This window comes from Brassica napus, chromosome A8 (genome assembly GCF_020379485.1).
Source record: "Brassica napus cultivar Da-Ae chromosome A8, Da-Ae, whole genome shotgun sequence".
Classification (NCBI taxonomy): Eukaryota; Viridiplantae; Streptophyta; class Magnoliopsida; order Brassicales; family Brassicaceae; genus Brassica; species Brassica napus.
In genome coordinates this window covers 13,162,288-13,188,977 of record NC_063441.1, presented here as the reverse complement: position 1 = coordinate 13,188,977, position 26,690 = coordinate 13,162,288, and the positions used below count along the sequence as shown (strand labels likewise).

Genomic DNA, 26,690 nt, shown 5'->3' with positions numbered 1-26,690 from the left:
CGATTTATAATATCACGTTATATTGGGTAATTGTAATGTGTATAGGGTTACGGGTGTGAGGGGGGAGGGGGGGGGTTGGGGTTGGGTTTAGTTTTCAATAAGGGTTGGGGTGTTGATGAGGTTTTGTATTATTAAAACGTGTTATTGTATTGGATTTAGAATTTAGTATAAGTGGGGATGTTGTGTTTAGGATTTCTTTTGTTAACGGTTCGAATGTTTTATTAATAGTATAGTACTAATCGCAAATGGTATAGAAAAAACAACCTAAAGGCTTAAGGCTTATAAGGTGTGAGCAAATAGAGGAGAACGGAATTATTAATATTAGACAAAAGAGAAGGTCTGGGGTGTTCCGTACAACAGCCACAAGAGTTGTGATTTAAAGGGGTCTACATAACATGATATGTACATACCAAATAGATAGATATATAACCGTGACGCATATACCATTCTATTGGTTAAAACACTGTTTTACTCCGTTTCCACTTCCTGTACATGCCCGGTCTTCAGACGACACTGGCTACTGCATAATCACCCAGTTCCCAAAATATTTCATCGAACTGCCTTCTGCTGCCTTCTCCTTAGTTATAGATGATCATATTGGGTTGCGGCAGGATGCCCTGTTGTGTCCCGAACGGCCACAACGTTTGCATTTCCTGTTTGACGAGCTTCCTCCTTTCTACATACCAAAGTTAAACATATATCATTCTTGCGTAAATGTAGAATATATAACGTTCCATATTAATAGGTATTACGACAATATTTACATATTGTACTTTACGTTTGGTCCATTTGAACAATTTCATATTTATGTTGACTATTCCATAAGTTTAGCTAACTATTCCGTTCTTTGATTACAAATTTCATCAGTTGTAGAGTAGATTACCTTGTACTCCCCACGTGATAGGATACGGACTTTCCTAGGACGCCCAGGTGGGCGGCGTACTGCTGGTGGAAGTAATGGAGCTCTAGTTCCAGATCCGAGTTCTAATCCACCAACAGATGGGACCGGATAGATTCTTCCGATGAAGCCTTCGCGCCATGTTGGTACACGGTAAGCCGGTGCCACCAGCGCATCTGATGGAAATCCAACCCTGGTGGAACAAGCTAGCGCATGCATACAGGGTATCCCTATTAGTTGATACTCACCACATGTGCAAGTACCGCGACCCAATAAAACTGTGAAGCATTCCCCCGCGGGGTCCTGCACTTGGTATTCAAGATCGGCTATATCACGTACAGCCATAGCGGTGGAGAGATCAAAGTTTTCCTCCACGAGTTTCCTGACATTTGGGGTGATAGTTTCTTGCTCCCGGGTTGATTTCGCGCGACGCAATGCGAACCAAGACATAACTGTTGTACGTATGTACTCAAACATCGTAATGAGGGGATATTCACGTGCTTCCTTAAGCACCCCATTCCAGGATTCAGCTATGTTTGAATCCATGATGTTGAACCTATTCCCCCTGAAATGAACCCTACTCCACTTGTCGAACCCTGTTAACAACAATAATAAGTAGTGGCGAGTTTTATATTTAACACTTTATTTCGTTGAATAGAATGGAAATAAATAAATATAGTATAGTGTCGTCGGATACTATATAATATCAGATTTAATCGTCACCTATATCAACCAAGTAAGCCGCGCAATTTGGGCTGATTTTCTGAATTTCAATAAACTTCTTATTAAATTCAGTCACGGTGAAAGCTCTTGCAGCAGCGGACATAAGGTTGGCGAGTCTGCTACTCTTGTATTTTGCCATCACATTTCTCCACAGATGGACAACACATATGACATGCTGAGCATGGTTGTATACCTGTACAAGTTCAAATATATTATAAAGTCAGTTAATGTTACATATAGTATAGTTGAAAAATGGAATGTGCTAACTTTAAAGTTCACTGAGGATTGTCCGGATATTTACCTTCCTCAGTCCAGTGGCAATATTTGGATGGCGATCAGAGATGAAAACCAAGCCCGGGGTATCGACAACAAAAGTTTGTAGCCTCTGGAAAAACCATTCTCAAGCATCGTCGTTTTCGCTATTAACAACAGCAAACGCAAGGGAAAATATTTGGAAATTCCCATCTTGTGCTGAGGCTGAAAGTAGACACCCACCATACATCCCTTTAAGCGACGTCCCATCAACAACAATAACTTTCCGCATACACGAATACCCTGCCACCGATGCTCCATAAGCAACAAAACAGTATTGAAACCGTGTTCCACCTTCTTCTTCATCCGTACTTTCCACGTAGCATACGGTTCCTACATTAGAAGACTGAAGGAGTGCCAAATATGGAGGTATCAGTGCATAACTCCCAACCATGGTCCCCATTGCCTGCTCCATTGCCATCTCTCTAGCTCTCCAAGCTTTCCAGTATGAAACGTTGACATGAAATTCATCTAGCAATATTTTCCTTATTGCGGCGGCAGTGGGACCCTTCTTAATACCAACAAAACGGGATTGCAATATCTGGCCAATCACGATAGTCGTTGCAAGTTTGTGGTAGTTTCTACGGTCGTCAACGGTGCAAGAGTGAACTAGGTTAGCTTGTCTGACTTGGAAGTTCCCACTGGCATCTAACAAGACCGCATACACGCGCCAGGGGCATGCATCACCAACGCATTGTGCAAGTAGTATGGAAGGGCTTGAACGAGTTGTCCTGAAATGGAACTTCCGGTTTATAGCATGTATTGCAAGTTTGATTTTGCAGTCGGCTTTGGATTTGAAAACACGAACCACATAAAAGTCATCTCCCTCGTATTAAATGTCGGCCAGAGCCGTGTCAACCCCTACAAAGTCAATGAAACATTCAGCTGCATGTCAATTGTTTTATATAGTATGGAATAAGATATTACATTCCAAATATAGTATAGAAAGCCGGCATTAGAAATCGATTCTATATAATTGCATTCCTTATGATGTAGCTTTACATTTGTATTAACTTAGAAGTTATTTTTTACCTGTTCCCTCCCGATTGTTGAATACAGGTGGAGCATCCCTTCCAAAAAAAGCTGGCGTATTCGTGTTGTTTAGCATCTCGTGGAGTGCTTCATCGAATTTACCCCAGTGTAGACCATCGTCTACTGGTAATTCTTCAGAATGATCTGAACCAGAGTTTGAATCTCCAACTCCACCGTCAGTGTCTGGAATGCCAGCATTTCCAAATAATAGACGTCTCCGGACCGGCCTAGACCCTTCTCCGGTTTCACCAACAACCGGGGGAACAACAGGAACGACCATGTCATCATCTGACTCAGACTCTGATTCTGTATCCTCTTCGACAGGACGTTTGTTTTTTGCCCTATCACTCGGGCCTGTCTGACGCCTGGTAGCGCGGGTAGGATCACCTCTTTCTGTGATTACTATTCCACCTGGAGAATGTGGAATAGTAAGGAGTCGTTCTTTAGGTCGCCCCGCATTTGTAACAGAATAGTCTGGAACTTCATGTGGAATCGCCTTTGTTTGCGGTTGAGTGAGTGGAATGGTCAGTGGGGTTTCGGATAGTGCAAAGGTATGCCAGTCTTCTTCATCGATTCCATCTACACCATCCTCGGCCATAGGCTCGCGCTCCTTAGTAAGTAGCTTCCCTCCATGTGATTGGCGGTAGATAGAGACATATAGAGGAACTTCTTCAATAGATCTCCTCATGTTTAGAAACACACCTACTTCTGTGTCCTCGGTTATGTACTGAGGCATTTCGAGCTCCGCATCTCCAAAGCTCACCCATTCCGGATATTGATTGTTGGGGTCAAAATCGGTCACGACGGAATCAATGTCTGAAAGTCCGTAAAAATCAGCATAACCGTTTTTACGAAAAGTAATCTTCGTAAAGATATATTTACGAACAGCCTTGCAGTAAAATATCGTCCAAATCTCAATCGAACCACTAAATACCGATTGTCCAAAGGCAACGGACATGTATCCAAATCGGCCGCGGACAAGCTCGAGTATGGAAATCAGACCGCGGACAAGCCAAGCTCGATCGATACGCGGAGACCAAGCATGCACACAGCTCGGTCGCTACGTAGCGACCGAGCGATCGTCCCGCTCGGTCGCTACGTCGCGACCGAGCTCAGCCAAGCTCGGTCGCTACGTAACGACCGATCGATCGTCCCGCTCGGTCGCTACGTAGCGACCGAGCTCGAGCCAAAGCTCAGTCGCTACGTAGCGACCGAGCGATTGTCCCGCTCGGTCGCTACGTAGCGACCGAGCGATCGTCCCGCTCGGTCGCTACGTAGCGACCGAGCTCGAGCCAAAGCTCGGTCGCTACGTAGCGACCGAGCGATCGTCCCGCTCGGTCGCTACGTAGCGGCCGAGCGATCGTCCCGCTCGGTCGCTACGTAGCGACCGAGCTCAAGCCGAAGCTCGGTCGCTACGTAGCGACCGAGCACTCGTTTCGCTCGGTCGCTACATAGCGACCGGGCTCGAGCCAAAGTTCGGTCGCTGTGTAGCGATTGAACCTTTCCGAACATCGATACGACACCAGTCCTTGCATTCTCGTCAAACCTTCGAATGCTATCTCCCGAAGACCATAGCAAGCTCAGTCTATGTTTCCCGCCATTCTAATTCATCGATCAAACTTCGCGGATTAGAAACCGCGGAAAACTCGTAGTAAACGTGTCGAGTCGTAAGACGGCCCAAAGGGACCTAAAACACGACTCGAGGCCCATCCTACGATTTTCCTAATCAAAAGCCCGTAAACCACAGCCTGGTTTACGCTTGGTCCACAAGGAAGGATAAATGTCAAGTTTCCGCGGATAAATACGGAAGTTTTGAAGATAATTGTGAAGATCGGGAAAAATGGAATATCTCCATTTTTATGCTATGACGGCTTAAGGGCAGAAGAGTAAAAGCGTAAACCGACCTTGGAGCTAGTATATAAGGAGTCCTAGGCGAGGAGCAAGGGGGGAACTTTTTAGATTCGGAATTCTCTGCACTTAGAAACTTTAGGCTTATTCTCGACAAGTTCGGTTTCTATGACTGGCACTCAATTACTAGACGAACTCGCCCAGGCAGTTCGATCTCTTGTCCAGCTCTATCAATTGAACTACGTTCGGCTTGATCCTCGAAAGGGGTACGTAGGCAGCCTTTAACAAGGTTCAGTCCGAAATCAATTTAAGCCTTTTAGATATCTTTTTCGTCCTTTGTTATCGAGCTGCGACTCAACTAGGATTAGGGTTTTATGTTGCTAGAACTAGGTAACTCGCTGACGGCCCCTGCGGCCAAAGCCTTTGTATTCTCTTGTAATGATCGCAACACTCTTACGCGGACTCGAAATAAGATCTACTGTTTTCTCTAAACTCGTTTGTTATCTTTTCATGATTTCCGCATATATTCGATCACTTGTCGTTGGCTCTCGCAGAGATACGGGACCTCTGGGAAATTAGGGTTTTCCTAGTTTCCTAATTTAAACAGAAATCGACAGTGCGAATTTCGGTTCCCACAGTTTGGCGCTAGAAGGAGGGGGGGATACGGATTACTCTTACTCATGGCCACAAAACGCTTGATCGAAACGATGTTTGGATATATGAAAGACAAACTCGCAGCACTGACTGCTCCTATGGCCAACGCTTACGCAAACGCCGTAGTTTTCAACAAAATCGAAAACTTAGTCGCGACCTTCCGCCACAGGAAGAGCACTAAAACAAGCTCGCGATTCCTCCCTGTAAACAAGAAGGGAAACGATAAATCTTATCAAAACCCAGTAAACAAATCTCGATGCATAAGGGTTTTACCAAAACACGTTTTCCGAAAACATTTCGGAAGGATAAAACTTGTTCTCCCAAAAAAACCGCTGAAAAACCCCTACGTTAATCGCGGAAAAAGGAAACACAACAAAACGATTACACAGCTCGGTCGCTACGTAGCGACCGAGCACGCACACTGCTCGGTCGCTACGACGCTGCTCGGTCGCTACGTAGTGACCGAGCACGAACACGTTGCTCGGTCGCTACGTAGCGACCGAGCACGCACACGCTGCTCGGTCGCTACGTAGCGACCGAGCACACACACTGCTCGGTCGCTACGTAGTGACCGAGCTCAAGCCAACTCTCCACTCGCTACATAGCGACCTGTAAGGCCTCAGAAAGGTCCTCCTTTGGGTTCTCTTTTGAATCCTCGTCGAAACGCTTTTCGTTTCGTCTCAATCGGAGTTTCCGTTGAGATTTTACGATGAACACAAGTGGGAATCTTCTCGGCTTGCTTCCACTCGCTACGTAGCGACCTGTCAGACTGTCAGTCGCTACGTAGCGACCTGTAAGGCCTCAGAAAGGTCCTTCTTTGGGTTCTCTTTTGAATCCTCGTCGAAACGCTTTTCGTTTCGTCTCAATCGGAGTTTCCGTTGAGATTTTACGACGAACACAAGTGGGAATCTTCTCGGCTTGCTTCCACTCGCTACGTAGCGACCTGTCAGACTGTCAGTCGCTACGTAGCGACCTGTAAGGCCTCAGAAAGGTCCTTCTTTGGGTTCTCTTTTGAATCCTCGTCGAAACGCTCTTCGTTTCGTCTCAATCGGAGTTTCCGTTGAGATTTTACGACGAAAACAAGTGGGACTCGTCTCGGCTTGCTTCCACTCGCTACGTAGCGACCTGTCAGACTGTCAGTCGCTACGTAGCGACCTGTAAGGCCTCAGAAAGGTCCTTCTTTGGGTTCTTTTTTGAATCCTCGTCGAAACGCTTTTCGTTTCGTCTCAATCGGAGTTTCCGTTGAGATTTTACGACGAAAACAAGTGGGACTCGTCTCGGCTTGCTTCCACTCGCTACGTAGCGACCTGTCAGACTGTCAGTCGCTACGTAGCGACCTGTAAGGCCTCAGAAAGGGCCTCCTTTGGGTTGTCTTTTGAATCCTCGTCGAAACGCTTTTCGTTTCGTCTCAATCGGAGTTTCCGTTGAGATTTTACGACGAAAACAAGTAGGACGCTTCTCGGCTTGCTTCCACTCGCTACGTAGCGACCTGTCAGACTGTCAGTCGCTACGTAGCGACCTGTAAGGCCTCAGAAAGGTCCTCCTTTGGGTTGTCTTTTGAATCCTCGTCGAAACGCTTTTCGTTTCGTCTCAATCGGAGTTTCCGTTGAGATTTTACGACGAAAACAAGTAGGACGCTTCTCGGCTTGCTTCCATTCGCTACTTAGCGACCTGTCAGACTGTCAGTCGCTACGTAGCGACCTGTAAGTCCTCAAAGGGTTCTTCCTTTGCGTTCTCCTTTGAATCCTCTTCGAAATGCTTTTTGTTTCGTCTCAATCGGAGTTTCCGTTGAGATTTTACGACGAAAACAAGTAGGACGCTTCTTGGCTTGCTTCCATTCGCTACGTAGCGACCTGTCAGACTGTCAGTCGCTACGTAGCGACCTGTAAGTCCTCAAAGGGTTCTTCCTTTGCGTTCTCCTTTGAATCCTCTTCAAAATGCTTTTCGTTTCGTTTCAATCGGAGTTTCCGTTGAGATTTTACGACGAAAACAAGTGGGACTCGTCTCGGCTCCCTTCCACTCGCTATAGCGACCGAGATGACATCCTCACTCGCTATAACAACCTGTCAGGCCTCAAAGGGGTCCTCCTTTGCGTTCTCCTTTGAATTCTCATCGAAACGTTTTTGGTTTCGTCTCAATCGGAGTTTCCGTTGAGATTTTACGACAAAAACAAGTAAACCTCATCCTAAACTCCTTGGCTTGTTTCTGCTCACCCTACCTCCATCTTTGCGTTCACTTTCGAATCTCGATCGAAACGTCTCTTGTTTCGCCTCGATTGAAGTTACCATTGAGACTTTACGATATAAAAAAAAAAACCCGCAAAGACCTATTTTCTCGCATGGATTCAGATTAATCGTATAAAACGGCAATGGTTAACTTAACACCTTAGCCGCCTTAACTATACGATTACGTTGGACCTTTTTACAAAAATCGACGTCTTATCTAAGGAGAAGATAACAGTCAAGTTCGGAAGATAAATGTCAAGTTTCAAAGGGACAAAACTGCATCTTCGAGAGAACTAAGGTATTTCCGACTTGAAATTTTTGAAATCAGACTTGGAATTTTCGTAGGAAATTACTTTGAGGCTGCCATAGAACTTTAGGGAACGTAAAACCTAGGCGGATAGTCTAGCGAACTAAGTTTTAAGCGATTTTTCCTGTCTCGATATATTGTCCCATAATTGTTCATCCAAATCTTGCAAACCGATCTAAACTCTCCGAAAGTCGAGAAATGATCGCCACGCATATCAAACTCGCTTCCTAAAGAGAGAAAAAGTTAGAGACATGAACGTCGTCTTAAAACCGATTCGTTTTTGACAATTTTCTCGGAACCGACATATCCCAAGTCGTCAACGTGGAAACAACCAAATCACAGTCCAAGCGTCGTCTATAAATCGTCCCGAATTATCGATCATTCCAAACATCAGGAGAGGAAACGTACACAACCCTTCAAAGTATCGGTTCAACCGTTTTTCTTTCGTAAAAAAAAAAAAAGGGGGAGTAGGTACGTATACTATACTCGTATACTCCCAAACTTCAAAAAACTTCTGCAAATCGTCAAGAATAGGCAAACGACAATCTTAATATTCGTCTAAACGCTAGCAACATATCCAGACGATCATGAACATAATCTCAAAAACTATACATCATTTCTTGTCGCAATCATGCGTACAGAAAACTTGTACCAATATCAAACTGAAACTCGACGATTAGCCAAAGTATTGAAGCCTTTTCCGGCTTCAGAAAGCCAGTTTCGTTTCAAACTTAGCGGCGAGAAATCTTCAATCACCAAAGCATTTCTTTCAGTTTCCGTTGTACCAAGTAAGTCACGGAAAAGTATCGAAAACATTTGCGACGAAGAAAACTCGAGAATATATGTAGCATCGTGCACATTAAAAGAAGCACTTTCCTCCCGATGGTTAGCTAGATCCACTTCTGGTTGACCAATTCTTTCAAGAAACAAATGTGTCATGAGAATCCTCTCGAAAAACCTATGAAAAACGTTCCGCGACTAGATCGTATTGAAATAAACTTCGGTAATACTCCATGGGTAACGCCAAGCAACCTTCACCTAAGATCAAAATCACAGCGGGAACGTTTCTCGTAGAACCCGCAGAAACAATGCTACTTTGACATATGTATACATATCACTGATTTACGACCTTCGTAAAATCGGTTATATGATATGATAAATTATCGTATAGCCCACAATCGGAAATCATATGATAAATTCTTCATAACGAAACTAAGTCCTAACAACCAAACGGTTAACGGAAAATCTAAACTTTTCGAAAATTGACCAAGTTCAATACGCTCCACAATTCACTTTAAGCCCGCAACGTTTTAACCACAATACGCGGCATGTAAGGAAAAATTCGTAACAAAGCTTCTAGAGCTATACGAAACATCCTAAAAAATGCACGAAATACATCTCGGAAGGCCAACTCTTCACAAAGCACCATGAAGGAAAACACTTGTTCCCATGGACAAATTTACACGACACCTCAGTCATAATTCCTCGATCGCAAACAAAACTATTAGCATCCGAACAGGAACAACAATTTTTGGCTGCGAACATTCTTAGTCAAACCAGAATGTTTCTCAAACACAGGGCTAATACTAAACCCTCGCAACATCGCGAAATATCTTCAAAGCCCGCGAACATTTCAAGCACGAAACGTGGCATACGAAAGAATAACAAATCTTCAGCATCGCGAGACGTCGCGGACGCCTGAAGATTAGTTCTTCGACGAAATTTCCTTCCTCGATAAAAACACCTTCATGGAAGACCAGACAGTCATACGCACTAACATCTTCTCAAAACATATTCTTCGCGAAGACTCAAAATAGTAATTTTTACCATTAAGTTTGTTGCTGATCACAACAAACTCTTAACGTCCTAAACAGACTTAGCCATCTCGTAGAAGATGACTCTCTTACATCCGACACAAGGATAATAGCGCTATAAAAGAAATCCGAAATTTTGGTCCAGCACTTCCGGTCTCCGGAGAGATGCTCGATTCCAACCATACAAGTCGTATAAGCCGAGAACCTATCGCGGACTTTAAATCGGTATGGAATCAGGATGAAACTGAAACGGGATACGTAAGTCGAATTAGTCATCGCACCCTCTAAAACCAGGAGTAAACCTAGGTCTTGCCCTAAACCCAGCGCACTGGTCTCTAACATCTCTAGGCATAGTATCAAACACCCTGATACGAGATCCCAAAATTTGTCTCTTTGCCAATATTCGAACGTCTTCAGAAAATCCCGCAAGTTTACACACTGCGGAAAACTCTCGAAACAGATTATGGATATGGCAATTCACACAGAGTTAGATTACGAGACGACAACTCGTAGTCTTCCCTCTACACCCATACAAAATGCCATCGGCAGCAACACGCCTTATAACCGCTACATAAAAACTAGACCATAAAGGTCCTACTGGAAAACTAGTCATAAGAACCTTAACTCCAAGATGAACTACGAAAGGCTTGATCCCTTCAACAAGGGTACGTAGGCAGCCGTCATAAGGCGCAGCCCCAATCTTATCGCGTTTTCTACTTTTAGGAGAGCGAGAAGATCACTTACCACAGACCTTTTCAACCATTAATTCCGCCTAACTCACCTAACTTGCCTAACTTGCCAAGCCACTCGCTAGAACCTCACGCTAGAAGCTCATGATTCTAACGAGCTGGGGGGCTAACTGTTGGGGTCAAAATCGGTCACGACGGAATCAATGTCTGAAAGTCCGTAAAAATCAGCATAACCGTTTTTACGAAAAGTAATCTTCGTAAAGATATCTTTACGAACAGCCTTGCAGTAAAATATCGTCCAAATCTCAATCAAACCACTAAATACCGATTGTCCGAAGGCAACAGACATGTATCCAAATCGGCCGCGGACAAGCTCGAGTATGGAAATCAGACCGCGGACAAGCCAAGCTCGATCGATACGCGGAGACCAAGCATGCACACAGCTCGGTCGCTACGTAGCGACCGAGCGATTGTCCCGCTCGGTCGCTACGTCGCGACCGAGCTCAGCCAAGCTCGGTCGCTACGTAGCGACCGAGCGATCGTCCCGCTCGGTCGCTACGTAGCGACCGAGCTCGAGCCCAAGCTCGGTCGCTACGTAGCGACCGAGCGATCGTCCCGCTCGGTCGCTACGTAGCGACCGAGCGATCGTCCCGCTCGGTCGCTACGTAGCGACCGAGCTCGGGCCAAAGCTCGGTCGCTACGTAGCGGCCGAGCGATCGGGCTCGAGCCAAAGTTCGGTCGCTGTGTAGCGATTGAACCTTTCCGAACATCGATACGACACCAGTCCTTGCATTCTCGTCAAACCTTCGAATGCTATTTCCCGAAGACCGTAGCAAGCTCAGTCTATGTTTCCCGCCATTCTAATTCATCGATCAAACTTCGCGGATTAGAAACCGCGGAAAACTCGTAGTAAACGTGTCGAGTCGTAAGACGGCCCAAAGGGACCTAAAACACGACTCGAGGCCCATCCTACGATTTTCCTAATCAAAAGCCCGTAAACCACTGCCTGGTTTACGCTTGGTCCACAAGGAAGGATAAATGTCAAGTTTCCGCGGATAAATACGGAAGTTTTGAAGATAATTGTGAAGATCGGGAAAAATGGAATATCTCCATTTTTATGCTATGACGGCTTAAGGGCAGAAGAGTAAAAGCGTTAACCGACCTTGGAGCTAGTATATAAGGAGTCCTAGGCGAGGAGCAAGGGGGGAACTTTTTAGATTCGGAATTCTCTGCACTTAGAAACTTTAGGCTTATTCTCGACAAGTTCGGTTTCTATGACTGGCACTCAATTACTAGACGAACTCGCCCAGGCAGTTCGATCTCTTGTCCAGCTCTATCAATTGAACTACGTTCGGCTTGATCCTCGAAAGGGGTACGTAGGCAGCCTTTAACAAGGTTCAGTCCGAAATCAATTTAAGCCTTTTAGATATCTTTTTCGTCCTTTGTTATCGAGCTGCGACTCAACTAGGATTAGGGTTTTATGTTGCTAGAACGAGGTAACTCGCTGACGGCCCCTGCGGCCAAAGCCTTTGTATTCTCTTGTAATGATCGCAACACTCTTACGCGGACTCGAAATAAGATCTACTGTTTTCTCTAAACTCGTTTGTTATCTTTTCATGATTTCCGCATATATTCGATCACTTGTCGTTGGCTCTCGCAGAGATCCGGGACCTCTGGGAAATTAGGGTTTTCCTAGTTTCCTAATTTAAACGGAAATCGACAGTGCGAATTTCGGTTCCCACATTGATATGAAAGCTTGAGCGTAGCATCGGTCGATGATAGTTGATAGCGTTCTCTCACCGAAGTCAATAACTCTGTCATCGTCATCCCGGAGAAAATCCGAATGAAATGTTCTACTTTGGCCGTTATGTCAGGTTCAAATATCCACCGTTGATCGCTATCACGGACCCACGTCCCATGGACAAGTAAGACTTTATCCTGCCCTGTCATCTGTATGTTGGATGTAAAAAATTACTATCTCAGGTCTACATCAAATGGTCCATTCCATATTGAGACAATAATACATATTAAAGAACATACTGATCATCAACTCCAAATACAGATAAATACAAGGATTAGTTGGTTGTTACTGATGATTACCTGTTCGAATCTGCTGAGCATTAACTCGTTCTCTGCTTTCACCTTCGTCAATGTCTTTTTCTTACTTAACAAGAGATGGACAGACTGTCAAATTATATGGAATGCTAGATATTTTCTGAGGGTGGTCTATTCTCATCCACATATTTACTCAACTCAGTAAATAGCATGTGGTTATTTTTATGAGGACGTGGCTTCTACTCTCTCCTTATGATATGCACAGTGCATGGTGAATATCATCCATTCCTCCTTCCCGCAACGTCATCTCTTTCTCTATCACATCGTCATCTATTTAATTTCCTAAACGTCATTTATCTCTCTCTCACCGAAGACTTGTAAGCATGGAGGGTAGAACCGGATGAGGTGAGAGACAATTGTTACCCATTTAATTATGTCAAAATCATGTTCATATACTTAATTTCTCTTCCAGACTTAGCTATTTCGCCAATTAGCCCTTAATCTTTTTGGTAAATACACAACGATATTTTACCACCAAAAAAATACAACGATATATGTAGTGTTACTTAAGAGTTATAAAAGTCCGAAATTAATTAATATCAAGAAACATATACAGTAAAAACTCTATAAACTAATAATGTTGGGATTATGGTATTTTATTAATTTATATAGTTATTAATTTACAAAAAGTTTACTTTTTTAGATTTTTTCTCTATTTCTGAATATTTTTATTTATAAAATACAAAAATAATTGATTAAATTTTAGAAATTAGACTTTCTTATTGTTTTACTATATTATTTGGTGTATATTTTTATATTTCATAAAATTCAAATGTGGTTTCGATATAATTTTACTAAATATTATCAAAATATATTGAAATTTTGAGAAAAATAGAAATAATTTTATTGTGAATATAAGACCAACAATATACTATTTAGTTTGAATTTATGTAAAATGTATATATAGATAGATTTTCAGTTTATGATTTTAATGGGATCACTAGATTTTGACCCGCGCTTTCAAAGCGCGGGATTGTTTTCGAAATATTCCAAATTTATTTGATATAAATTTGTATTTTAATTGTATCTACAATTAAATATTACAAATAGAACATTATATTCAATGTTTTGAAAGCCGACCCGACCCGCAGTAAAATTGGAAAATTCGGTGGTTCATATGTAATCCATTTTTGGTTTTCAAAAAAAAAACTGTTATTTAAAAATTCTATAAAATCCGTAACAACGCTAAAACCCGAAATCTGGTTATCGGTTGAGCTGGTAGATGACCCAATATGTAATTCGGTTTGATTTATTATTATATTTAGAGTATTGTTATATATATTCATGAATGTTCAGATGAATAGTGAATATATTATGAAAGTGATATTCCAGTTTAAATACAATTTTAGTCCAACTAAAATTCCATCTTGTTAATGGATCAATATTTGAGAGGATACATACTGAAAATGAAATAGATTTGAGCATCAATAATGTGTATATGTCTATTACAAATTAATGATTTACGTTTGCAAAAAAAATTGTTTATTTATTTAGTTAGTTTACTTTTGTTATTCACATGTTATTAGATACTTTTTGATGTTTTGTCTATGGCTTATTTTAAATTTAAAATTTAATTTCATTATTCGCATTAGAAATGTAAATATTTATTATTTTATTTTGATATATATTTTTATTATATTTAATTCTTAATTTTTATAATTTATATATGTATAATTATATTTTTTAAATAATTATAATATTAACCCTTACTCTTTGGCATCAATTCATGTTAATATAATGTTTTATGATATATTTGTGTTAATATATTTGTTCAATTAATTTATATTTGATATATATGTTACATGTCTCTTTGAGTAACCCGTAAAAAATATATTCATAAACCTATCAACAGTAACATGTTTCATCGTATAATCACTATTAATATTTATTTTGTCATATATAAATATATATATATATATATATATTTAATACTCTAACTATAAAAATTATATTTTTATGTATTTGGTGAAGGTTTTGAACAATTTGTTTTTTTTTGCATTTGGATTAATATATAGTTGTATATATATAAATGAATAGATATATATATATATATAAGTATTTATTACATTAATAACTAAAATATAATTGATTAGTTATTTAAATTTCGAATTAATATAAATTAAATTCATTAGTTTAAAAAATAACAGATTAGTTAGTTAGTTCCTTAATTTTAGGTATGATGTATATTTAATAATCAAATTAGATATAAATAGAAATAATAAGAAATATAATTAAATATAATGGTCCAACCTAAACTATTTATAAGTAGATAAAAATTGCTTCTGTTTTAATAGTATTGATAGATTTACATAGGACTTTCTAAAAATTATTATCTTATTATTTTATCGATTTGTATCGATTTTAAATCGATCCAATTTGGAAATAGATAAATTTATTAATTTATAATATTTATTAATTTATCGAGTATTAATTTATAGAGTTTCTACTGTCATAAATTACACATATTATAACCCTCTGAACATATTTCACTGATATTAATCTTGTAAACCATTTGAAAAGTACCTCATGAGTCATGAATCATGATTCTTGTAAATAATTCGAACAGTACGGCATATGGGGGACCATATCATAACGTAAATGCATTCAGTTTAATTCTGAAGTGTTTGCTAATATGATTTGTGATTCGCGTTGCATGCTGATTGTAGAATTGAGCTAGTATACGATTAGATTGTTAATTGTCGAAGACGTAAAAAAACTTTCTGAATAATTTAGATGAAACAATAGACTAACCTATTTCTGTACATGCCTTTAACCATTTAAGTTTTGTACAAATTTACACAATTTAAAAATAGGAAAATAGGATACGTTTATTAAAGAGGGACAAAGTCGTGTTCTTGACTGTGTTATGATATACCATAGTTTGCTTGCATCCAAACGTACCAAGAATCATGACTCATCAATAAACTCTTCGCAGTTATTAGACCCAATGCATTTATGTAATGACCCACCACACGTCGTGCCAACTTGGAAAGAACCGAACTTTACACATATGAATGTGGCCTTGGTTACAGGACGTTGGACACTACTGGTCTTACTTTTAGTATCCATAATAATCAATTCTTAGTACGGATGGACTGGACTTATAGAATAATTGAAACATTTTTTTCTTAATTTATACGAAAAGTATCAAAACACTCTTAATATGAACGTATAGACTTATATATGTTTGCACTGAAACATGGTCAATTAGTGTTGAGAGACAAAGTTATGTTTGTACTTAGTTTTTTTTGTTTTGTTTTAAGTTTGTACTTGTTCCTCCAGCTCTTATCGAATATTTTGGTTTTGTCCATGCTTGTATTAAGCGGTTCAAACACCATACTCTATTTATGTTACGTCTAATTTATCATAACCTCAAATACCATACCTTAAAAAATCATATAAAAACTTTACCATACTATATGACTAAACTATATATTACGCATTACGTATTACGTACTCTTATTCCATAATTTCAGTCAGCATTGGACCGTTATATATAACCTCTAGCCAAGCTCAACGTCTAATTTTAGAAGCTTTCCTTCTTCCTTGTAAATCTCGGAGAAATTAACGTTTCACCTATATTTCATTTTCTCTCTTCCTCTCTTTCTCTCTCCGCCGTCGTCTCCGGCCATAAACGCCACCAACATTAACGTCATATTACTTATCTTGATTGGTTCTCATGGCTGATATCGTGAAACAGATTTTAGTGAGACCTATTCAATTAGCGGATCAGATAACCAAAGCCGCCGACGAGGCTTACTCCTTCCGACAAGAATGTCTAGAGGTCAAAGCCAAGACCGAAAAGCTCGCCGGTCTCCTCCGTCAAGCGGCGCGTGCGAGCAACGACCTCTACGAACGTCCCACGCGCCGCATCATCGACGACACGGAGCAAGTCCTCTTCAAAGCCATAGCCCTCGTCGAGAAATGCCGCGCCACGGGGCTGATGAAACGCCTCTTCACCATCATCCCCGCCGCCGCGTTTAGGAAGATCACGATGCAGTTAGAGAATTCGCTCGGAGACGTCTCTTGGCTCCTCCGCGTCTCCGCCTCGGGGGACGACCGTGACGACGAGTACTTAGGTGGTCTCCCTCCTATCGCTGCAAACGAACCTATCCTCTGTTTGATATGGGAGCAAGTCGCTATCCTCTTCACAGGCTCCCTCGACGACCGTTCCGACGCGGCGGCTTCCCTCGTGTCGCTCGCACGTGACAATGATCGATACGGGAGGTTGATTATTGAAGAAGGTGGGGTGCCTCCGTTGTTGAAACTTGCTAAAGAAGGGAAACTTGAAGGGCAAGAAAACGCGGCTCGGGCCATTGGTTTATTAGGGCGAGACCCTGAGAGCGTCGAGCAGATCGTTAACTCAGGTGTGTGTCAAGTCTTTGCGAAGATTCTCAAAGAAGGTCATATGAAGGTTCAGACCGTTGTTGCATGGGCTGTGTCGGAACTAGCATCTAATCATCCAAAATGTCAAGACCATTTCGCTCAGAACAACATCATACGCTTCCTAGTGAGCCATCTCGCTTTCGAGACGGTTCAAGAGCATAGCAAATACGCTATCGTGAGTAACAAGCAAAGTCTGTCTTCTATCCACACGGTTGTGATGGCTAGCAACACGAACCCGAGTGATAAGAGCCACGACCAAGACGAGACAAACAGCAATATTTCACATCCTATGAGTAACCAAACACCGAGCCAGATGCACAGTTTGGTTGCAAACACGTTTGCAATAAAGGGTTCGGGTTCTGGTTCGGGTTCGGGTTCGGGTACTAATAAGAATCAGACGAAACAAAGTAATCAACAACACCAGCATCATACAAAAGGTGGTCCAACTCCAAAAGGGAACAATCCAACACATGTTTCTTTGATGGGGACAAGCATTAAAGGAAGAGAGTATGAGGATCCAGAAACTAAAGCTCAGATGAAAGCAATGGCTGCAAGAGCATTGTGGCAACTCTCAAGAGGGAATCTCCAAATATGTAGAAGCATAACAGAGTCAAGAGCACTTCTCTGTTTCGCGGTTTTGTTAGAGAAAGGAGACGACGAAGTCAAGTCATATTCTGCATTAGCAATGATGGAGATCACTGACGTTGCTGAGCAATACTCTGAGCTAAGACGGTCTGCCTTCAAACCAACCTCTCCTGCTGCTAAAGCTGTGGTTGAACAGCTACTAAAAGTGATCGAAAACGAAGTACCGGACCTTCTAATCCCGTGTGTCAAATCGATAGGTAGTCTCTCGAGAACGTTCCGTGCAACGGAGACAAGAATCATTGCACCACTTGTGAAGCTTCTTGATGAAAGAGAAGCTGAGGTTTCAATGGAAGCAGCCGTGGCGCTTATCAAGTTCGCATGTACTGAGAATTTCTTGCGCGATAACCACTCTAAGGCCATCATAGCAGCAGGAGGTGCAAAGCATTTGATTCAGCTGGTGTACTTTGGAGAACAGATGGTTCAAGCCCCGGCTTTGGTACTACTATGTTACATTGCATTGAATGTACCGGACAGTGAGACTCTAGCGCAAGAAGAGGTCCTTGTTGTGCTTGAATGGTCGACAAAGCAATCTCATTTGGTTGAAGCACCGACCATTGATGAGATTTTGCCAGAGGCAAAGAGTAGATTGGAGCTTTATCAATCTAGAGGGTCAAGAGGATTTCATTGATATGAGCTTCACTCTCTAGTATGAACACTCTCTTTTTTTGTTTTCTTCTTTGATGTGTTCTATTTGTCTTCTCCATTGTTTGATGATACTCTTTGTATATACATTGGTGATGCTCATAGACATTGTTTTAAGTGTATAGAATGTGTTGTAAGTCAAAACTATATATTTATTTTAGGTTATTATATATAGGACTAGGATCGGCCCGGCTACGCCCGGGTTTTTTGTTTAAATTTTAATTTTGACTATATATTTAGTATAGTTATTTTAATATATAAATTTTATAATCGATTATAAAAATATAAGTAGCTATAGATAAATATAAAATAATTTTAAAATATTCAAGTTTTTGTCTTACGCGATTCGAAAATTTTTGTATCCATTTTTTTGTTATTAAAAATTATATATAAGGTGAAGAGCAGAATTAAAAAAAAAAATAACTAAACTTATTTTTTAATATTTTTTTTAGTTATGGTGTTTAATTGATTGAATTGTTTACATGTTTCACTTCATTTAAAACTATTTTACGTTTGTTTTCAATTAGTCTCTGAGTAATTTAATGGACTCTCCCTTTTAAATTTACCACCCTATATATCTTTATGTTTTTTTCTTAAATCAGCTGTTTAAAAATTGTAGTATTTTGTAGATCTTGATGTAAATGCACCATTTATATAATATTATATATAATCAATTTTGAACAATGATGATCATAATTTTATCTTAAAATTTGTCGTTGATTAAAAAGTTATCACCAAAGTATAACAAATTTTGTGTTGTGTTTATATGGTAATTGTTATTTCAAACGATTATGCACTAAATCACAATATGTAACTGAGGTTTTTCTCTTAGAACAAAACAATATAGAGAACCAAGATAAGCTATTTAAATAAGTTTAGACCGTGTTTAACTTTATTCATTGTTTTCACTTTCGTTCCCACATCTCACATTCGAACCAAACATGGCTGACTTTGTGATATGAGTTATTCTGTATGCTTCCGGAGATGATTTATTAAATTGGAGAAGTGTTGGGCTAATATATTTTAAGAATTTAAAGAGTTTTCAATATTAGTTGCACTACATGCATAAAATTTGTGTATTTTATTGAACTTAGGATTTTATCTGAAAGTGTTTGGTTTTATATTCTTGACCAAAATTTTGATTAAAAATGATAATCGAATTCAATCTCATTACGATAAACTAAACTTCATAATTCAGCGTAACTGTTGAGATTGTTTTAATGAAACCATGTTCTAATTATTTTGGTGGTATTGTTCTCTTTTATTTTTTTAGCGCATATGTTTTATTTGTGTTTATATTTAGCGCAAATAAGTTTTTTTGGATTTTTCATTTTTTATGTTATATTTTGTTATCTTACACATTTAAAATTTAAATGTGGTTTACATAGATCTTCAACTATTACATTAAATATCCTCAGTATTTGTGTAGACAATGATCCGAAGGTGAAATAATGAAAGAAACATTACTGTGTAGATTTTATGATTTGAAATTTGCAGGGTATAAAAAATATTGAATGATATAATAGTTATGAAAGATGAGATAATGTAAAAAGCAATGAAAAGGTGATAAATATTGTTTTAATATACTAAAAAAAAAGTAATGAAATGATAAATGGCATACATGTATGGTCGCACATTCTCTGGTTACAAAAGGAATTGTGTATAATATTTGGTACTACACAATCATCAACTATATTGTAGATCTCTTGCTGGCCTCCAAAGAATGGTCATATTCAAACTCAAGAATGATATGTTCAGACAAATGCTTTCACTTTAAAAATAGATCAAGCTATTAAAACCTTTTATAGGCAATAACAGGCACACACAAAGGCTGTGAAAAACTTGTGATCAGGTGGCAAGTCCATTGATATGTCCAAGTTGAAGGACTTTAGTCGATATCCCTAGATCACGACCAAGCTCAGCCATCCTTCTTCGGCATGTATATCTCAGTTTGGCTGATTGAGTTACAGTCAGTTTGTACGCTATATTTTACGGCCCCTTTTAACATCTTTTATCTGGATAATCTTCAATGCAAAGAAACACACAGGGATCATACATCAGTTCTGATGTCTCTTATTTGCTGGGATCAGTTTCTCTTGTCTTGCTTATTGGACAACACGGTGAAGGTTTGGTCATTGGTAACTATCTATCAGATCATCTTGCGAAAGTTTTTATTTTCCCTTGTGTAACTTTGATTTCTTTCTTTCTCGGCTCTAGATATGGGCTGCCGTTGAAGCTTGTAACTTGGAAGTTACATACACTCAAAAAGAAGAACATGTACAGTTTCTTGTTAAACGTGTTATCCTCTCACTTTTGGTCCTAATCTTATATGTAATGTAACTAACAACTTCTGTTAATAACTGAATATTCAGGGAGTGTTAGTTTTATGAGGTGTGCATGATGCAGAAGCCAAGCCAGTTTTGTTGTGCTCTTGCAAAGACAATACTTTGCGTCTCTACGACTTACCATCATAAGTCTTGCAAAAACTATTTGTTTTCCAAATCTCTTCAAATCTTTTTTCTTTTGTGTTTACCTACATAGATCTTCTTTTGACGTTTGAGTTGGTTTAAAGGTGAACTCGAAAAATAAAACAGCAAAACCTTGGAGAAAAGCTGGCACCATCGTCTGATTCACCATTGACACACCAGCAGAAGCTTTATTCTTAACTTGGTCCACAAAGACCGTCAAATATAGATACAGCAAAATAATAATAACAACTTTGTCTAATTTTGAGAACGAAAAAAAAAATTTGGTCTTAACTCCATCCGACTCTATCTCACTTTCTTCTCCCTCTAATTCATCCTCCTTGCCTTAGACACATTTGCTTCAAAAACGGAACTCACATTTGAATCAAGCAAAAGCATATGGACATACATGAGTTCATCACCGCGCCTAATATTACTCACCTCCCAGAAACCCAACGACCTAACCTCAACTGTAGAAGAACATCTCTCAGTAAATAAGTAGATTAATTTGTTCAATAGGTTGATAGGATGATTAAGAGTGTAGAGATGTAAACCTTTTTATAGTCGAATCTCCACCGCTTTCCAAGAGCATAGATGGCATTGAAGAGAGATCGTGTACAATGGATTAATGAAGAAATTTAATAGGAATGAATCGGTAACTGGCGATTTCTAGATCTGTAGGAAGAAGATGGAAACTCGAACGCAACCATAGAATTGTTACGGCAGAGAAGAGAGAGGGATGAAACCAAAAAATCAAAAACGACGCGTTTCAAAATATAAGATCTATGGGACTGGGCTTACTAAAGCAAACAACACACCCTAATTATGAAGAAAAGCCCAACCGGTTTTTTTTAAAATATGATACGATACGTTTTGGCACAGCGGGACACGTGTCATGCCAACAGAACTCGAATTTCCTAGCTGGATGCTGACGTGGCATACCCAGGAGAGAAGGAACTCTATTTTATATATATAGATAGATAGTCTCATGTGTCATGTGGATTTCAATTTTATCAGGCTAATTTTATAGTATTTTGTTTGTAAATACATGGATTATGACCTTTCTGCCATTGTTGAAGAGTGTCTAGCCTTTTTGGTTGCACATGTTCTGACCTCTGTATAGGCATTTCAAAGCTTGTCTACAAGTCAGACTGTCAAGAACTCATTCACCTTTTTCAGAGAATAGGTCAAATGATGTTCACCGGATCTATTCGCTATTCGATCATTTATCTTGGTTGTTGATGATTTGTATCTTCATCTTGTATTTCATTTGGCATGTTATATGGTTCTTGTGGTGGCTGGTTATGCCTTTTTATCTTGTAGTATTTCCTCCTCTAATGGAGTTTGAAACTACAAATGAATGGAAGTATGGTTTGTCCAAAAAAAATACATGGTTTATGTTTTCCAATTTTTATTGTTCCATTTTCTAAGTACATTAATTGGATAGTTTATAAACAAGACGTGTGATTAACAGAGAAAGTGCATAAAAAAAGTAAACAACAATTGTGAAAACATTGCTATAAGTCTCTTTAGACTGACTTATATTGTAATCATGTTTTTGGTTTAGGCGTTTAGGTTCGTTTCATTGACCAAAAACTAAGGACCTGAACTTGTGATTATACATAAAACATACTGTTAAGTGTTAAACTTTAATTTTTGGACAACTTTAAAAAAAAACAGATACAAACAGAAAGTAATCGTGAAAATATAAAACTGATTTCCTATTATCTGAAATTTTGAACCATACAACTGGTTTTTACACAAACACTTCGTAAGTGAAAGTGTACAAACATCCCATCCAATGGTAACGAATATAGACTATATAGTCTACATATTACTAATAGAACTAGTGTGCCCAAAAATGATTTTACCCAAAAGCTATCTAGTTTAAACACAATTTTTCATCTAACACTACCACTAGATCTCTTAACCTTCTTGCTAGCATGAATCTTGGTATAGATCTCCTTAGTTCTGAACGCAAGCCAGAAGTCAAGACCAACTCCAATGATGGATGTAAATGCCATTACAATGAAGACTAAACGGTAACAATGTGCTCCCACGCACGTGTTGCCTCCATCAGGAGTCGGTGTAGCTTCAGCATCGTAGAGCAAACCCGCAAGAAGACCGGAGAAAAGAAATGAGCCAAGAGGAAAATTAAGTATGAGGATGTTGTACAAGAGTCCGTAGTACTTGAGGCCAAAGAGTTCTGAGGCGATTGGTACTGTTATGGCTAACCGGACTCCGTAGCAAGCCCCAACCACAACTGAACCGAAGTAGAGTGAACCGGGTATAGCTAAAGCCATCAGTAGATATCCTACGGCCATGACAACTTGAGATGCTGCGTTCCATAATGGTCTTGGTGTTCCATTTTTTCTATAAAATTATCAAACTTACAAGATTAGTCAATGTAATAAAAGTTCTCTTAATAGCCTTTTGTCCTAAAAGAAAAAGTTATCTTAATAGCAAGACTATTCAAAATTTCCATGATTTCATGTCAAATAAAATTATAAGAGATCATTTAACGGTCCCCGGGTACAAGATATTGGACCCATTGTTAGACAAGGAAACTTTTACATAAAGAATTAAATAACTACGTAAATGGAATTTCCTTTCATGTCTTATTTTAAAAAACCATCATAAATAAAAGATCATGTAAATGGAAAAATATTTAATTCAGAGTAACTGGAAAAGAAATCAAATATACTTCTCTTAAAATGATCATGAGAAGCTTCCAAGTCACGTTAAACAATTAGTTTCTTTCCAATTATCAAATTAGTTTCCATATTTAGACGAATCTTTAGGGTTTAGTGAAGTGACTTACTTGATAAAGTGCTCGGAGATGGTACCGGAGAGAATCCGACCAAAGAAACCCCAAATGCTCATCATGGAGACAAAGATGGAGACGTCTGTATAACCAAGCGCAAGCCCTATCTGACCCATGTTGTTCATTACAGCTAAACCAGTTCCTACTCCACACAAAAACGACACAAACAACACCCAAAAGTCAACGGTCAACGCCGCTTCTAATATGGTGTGGTCTTCTCCAAGCACCGGTCTCCTCTTCTCTATACCTCCTTGATTATTTTCCTCCTCCTTTAGAAGCGTAGGATACGGTGGTAACTCATTATCCGCCGCAGCGGCGGCACCAACCACCGTCTCCTCCGTGATCTCGGATCTCAGCAAAGGTTCATCGGCTCGTCCTTCTACGTCTTCTTCGTTCAGATTTAAACTCCGAACGTAGGCGTGGAAAGGGACGGCGATAGGTGAAGCTAAGAGGATGAGAAGCACGGAGGCGAACGCGACGGAGACAGCTCCGGTTTTGATTCCGATAACGTCATACGACTGAAGGTACACGGCAACGACAATCGCCACAATATTAAACACGGCGAAGTAGCGAGACTCTTCGTTTTCCTCTGCGGTGGAAGTAGCGGGAGGGACTTCACGGAGGAAGAAAACCGCCGTGAGACAGACGGCGAATGGCACGACGGAGAGGAGAACAAGAAAGGAAGCCGGATCGGAGGAGAACAGAGCAGTGCACACCACCGTGAATATCGCAGTGCTCAAGCCGACGTAGCCTTTGAGAATCCCTGAAACAGGACCACGGTTTCTCCGGAAGTTCCTTATGCACGTTACAAGAACCGCTGTGTTCATCCACGTCGTGCTGTTTCCTCCCATACAGAGAAACACACACATCTACAACAAGAACACAACACAGTTTCGAAATGACGTCAAGTCCAAGAAATCTAACATTTCAAAGTGTCTAAAGAAAAAGAAAAATTAAACTCCTAAATTTTATATTTACTTCAAATTTTAATTTTCTACAAAATTTATTTGTGACGAATTTTTTTATTTTTTTAAAAATTGAAATATGTTTGGATTTATCAATCTAGAGTTAAATATTTTTATAAATTATAAAACGGGACGCCCTGTTTCCAGTTATGAAATGATGAATCTACAGAACCTGCCAATAAGGGAGAGGTTGGATGGTGCGGCTCACGACGAGCCATTGTACACCGTAACCGAGAAGGCCTTCGAAACAGCCGATGAGGAGGATGACTGGAGTGGAAAGACGATCTGAAGCAAGTCCAGCGAGGATTCCGAAGGCTTTTCCGACGTCCTTAGCGACGGAGAGGCTGTTGAGCTCGACCTGAGTGAGGTTCATTAGGGATTTTAGAGCGTCAGAGTAATTGGAGAAGGTGTAGTTGTTGCCGGAGATGGATTGGACCCAAACAGCCGTAACGAAGCCAAGCCATTTCAGAGCCGATGAAGAAGAAGATCTCCCCAAACCCATTGGAGACTTGAGAAGCAGAAGATGAAAAGGCTTTTTTAGTATTCGGCTTTGTTGAGCTCTTTGCGTACTGCTTTATAGGTCAAAGGTTTGAACATCAGTAGTCTCATCACCACAAAGTCTATTAATATTGGGATTTTTGCAAAATTGAACTACAACTTAAAGTCAAACACAAAACTAACCTCCCTTTTTTTTGAAAATTGGTTTTGCCCTATTCACCCCACAAGTTCATATAATTTACGAAAATGCCATCAATTTTTTTTTTTTTTTTTTTTACGAAAATGACATTTTTACTCTCTCACCCTCATCATCTTCAAGTAATTACAAGATTGCCATTGTCATCAATACCACAACCACCATGAACAACCAATTTGAAGCTCTTAATGCTCCCAAAATCGATTTACCCTTCTTCTTTTTCCATTCTTGTGAACTAAACATAACATATCTCTCACTTTCTCTCCACAATGAGCTAAAAAACCCAAGATTTTGATTCTAAAATTTTTATGGTTCATAGAGTCATAGAAGCTAACGATTATGGGTGGGTGACTTTTGTTTGTGATTCTGTGTGCTTGGAGAAGCCTTATGTATGCTAAGGAACTTATCTCACCAATTTAAGGTATGACATCGAGTTTTTTTCCAGATCTGTTCGTCAGACGACTTACTTGGGAAGTCGTCTGGCTGTAGACGACTTACCTTTCAGTCGTCTGGCTGTATACGACTTACCTGGAAGTCGTCTGGTCAACGCAGAGGTTATTTTTGCAATTGACTTTGAAATCTGTAACCTGAGACGACTGAAAGTTAAGTCGTCTACTATTGTTTGGTTTCAAAAAAAATTCCAAAGAACCTAGACAACTTACATTTCAGTCGTCATAGGTTAGTTTTGCATTTGACTGGATAATTTCAGAAGTTTGACTTCCCCAGACGACTTACATTTCAGTCGTCTGGCGAAAATTAAAATAATAATATTTTTTTTAAAGTAAACGACTTACAACTAAGTAGTCATAGGTTAGTTTTGCAATTAAAAAAAACTTCAAGATTTAATTATACACAGACGACTTATAATTCAGTCGTCCACCAGACGACTTAATTGTAAGTCGTCCAGGACTTTTTCCGAAATTCTGGTCAAACCTCGTAAATCCTGGACGACTTACATTTCAGTCGTCTCGTGGACGACTGAATTATAAGTCGTCTGTATATATTTAAATCTTGAAGTTTTTTTTTTCAATTGCAAAACTAACCTATGACGACTTAACTGTAAGTCGTCTACTTTTAAAAAAATATTATTATTTTAATTTTCACTAGACGACTGAAATGTAAGTCGTCCAAAAAGTCAAACTTCTGAAATAATCTAGTCAAATGCAAAACTAACCTCTGACGACTGAAATGTAAGTCGTCTAGCTTTTTTGGAGTTTTTTTTTTAACCAAACAATAGTAGACGACTTAACTTTCAGTCGTCCGAAATAACAGATTTCAAAGTCAATTGCAAAAATAACCTCTGCGTTGACCAGACGACATATAGTTTAGTCGTCTAGACAACTTAGATTGAAGTCATCCGCGTCTTCTCTACTAGTTTTTAAGTCTTCTACGTTAGTTTTTGAATAACTTGTATTTTTAAGAGTGATAAGTAACTTCAGGATATGTAAAACT

The 26,690-nt window shown here is 39.6% G+C and overlaps 2 protein-coding genes and 1 long non-coding RNA gene across 3 annotated transcripts; 1 reads left to right on the top strand and 2 right to left on the bottom strand.

Annotated features, from left to right (window-relative positions):
* The first annotated feature begins 16,109 nt into the window (after nucleotides 1–16,109).
* On the top strand, nucleotides 16,110–18,455 carry LOC106359745. Its single transcript, XM_013799392.3, has one exon. It carries the CDS (start codon nucleotides 16,297–16,299, stop codon nucleotides 18,274–18,276), a length of 1,980 nt encoding a protein of 659 aa, XP_013654846.2. The 5' UTR covers nucleotides 16,110–16,296; the 3' UTR covers nucleotides 18,277–18,455.
* Nucleotides 18,456–20,572: 2,117 nt separating this feature from the next.
* On the bottom strand, nucleotides 20,573–21,664 carry LOC106359495. The gene is made up of 3 exons (XR_001272540.3): nucleotides 21,310–21,664; nucleotides 20,925–21,225; nucleotides 20,573–20,823 (listed from the first exon to the last, which is right to left on the bottom strand). It is a non-coding gene; the product is annotated as an uncharacterized LOC106359495 (long non-coding RNA).
* A 796-nt stretch (nucleotides 21,665–22,460) lies between these two features.
* LOC106361008 (protein NUCLEAR FUSION DEFECTIVE 4) lies at nucleotides 22,461–25,131 on the bottom strand. The gene is made up of 3 exons (XM_013800704.3): nucleotides 24,717–25,131; nucleotides 23,577–24,448; nucleotides 22,461–23,128 (listed from the first exon to the last, which is right to left on the bottom strand). The coding sequence occupies exons 1-3, from the start codon at nucleotides 25,044–25,046 to the stop codon at nucleotides 22,657–22,659; spliced, it is 1,674 nt and encodes a 557-aa protein (XP_013656158.2). The 5' UTR covers nucleotides 25,047–25,131; the 3' UTR covers nucleotides 22,461–22,656.
* Nucleotides 25,132–26,690: the final 1,559 nt, after the last annotated feature.

Bases quoted from the DNA above. Each gene is read 5' to 3' on its own strand.
- LOC106359745 (XM_013799392.3), top strand. From the start codon at position 16,297: ATGGCTGATATCGTGAAACAGATTTTAGTGAGACCTATTCAATTAGCG.
- LOC106361008 (XM_013800704.3), bottom strand. From the start codon at position 25,046: ATGGGTTTGGGGAGATCTTCTTCTTCATCGGCTCTGAAATGGCTTGGC. The intron at 24,449-24,716 runs GTTCTGTAGATT...TTCTTGTTGTAG, and splicing joins AACCTCTCCCTTATTGGCAG to ATGTGTGTGTTTCTCTGTAT. The intron at 23,129-23,576 runs GTAAGTCACTTC...ATAATTTTATAG, and splicing joins ATCTCCGAGCACTTTATCAA to AAAAAATGGAACACCAAGAC.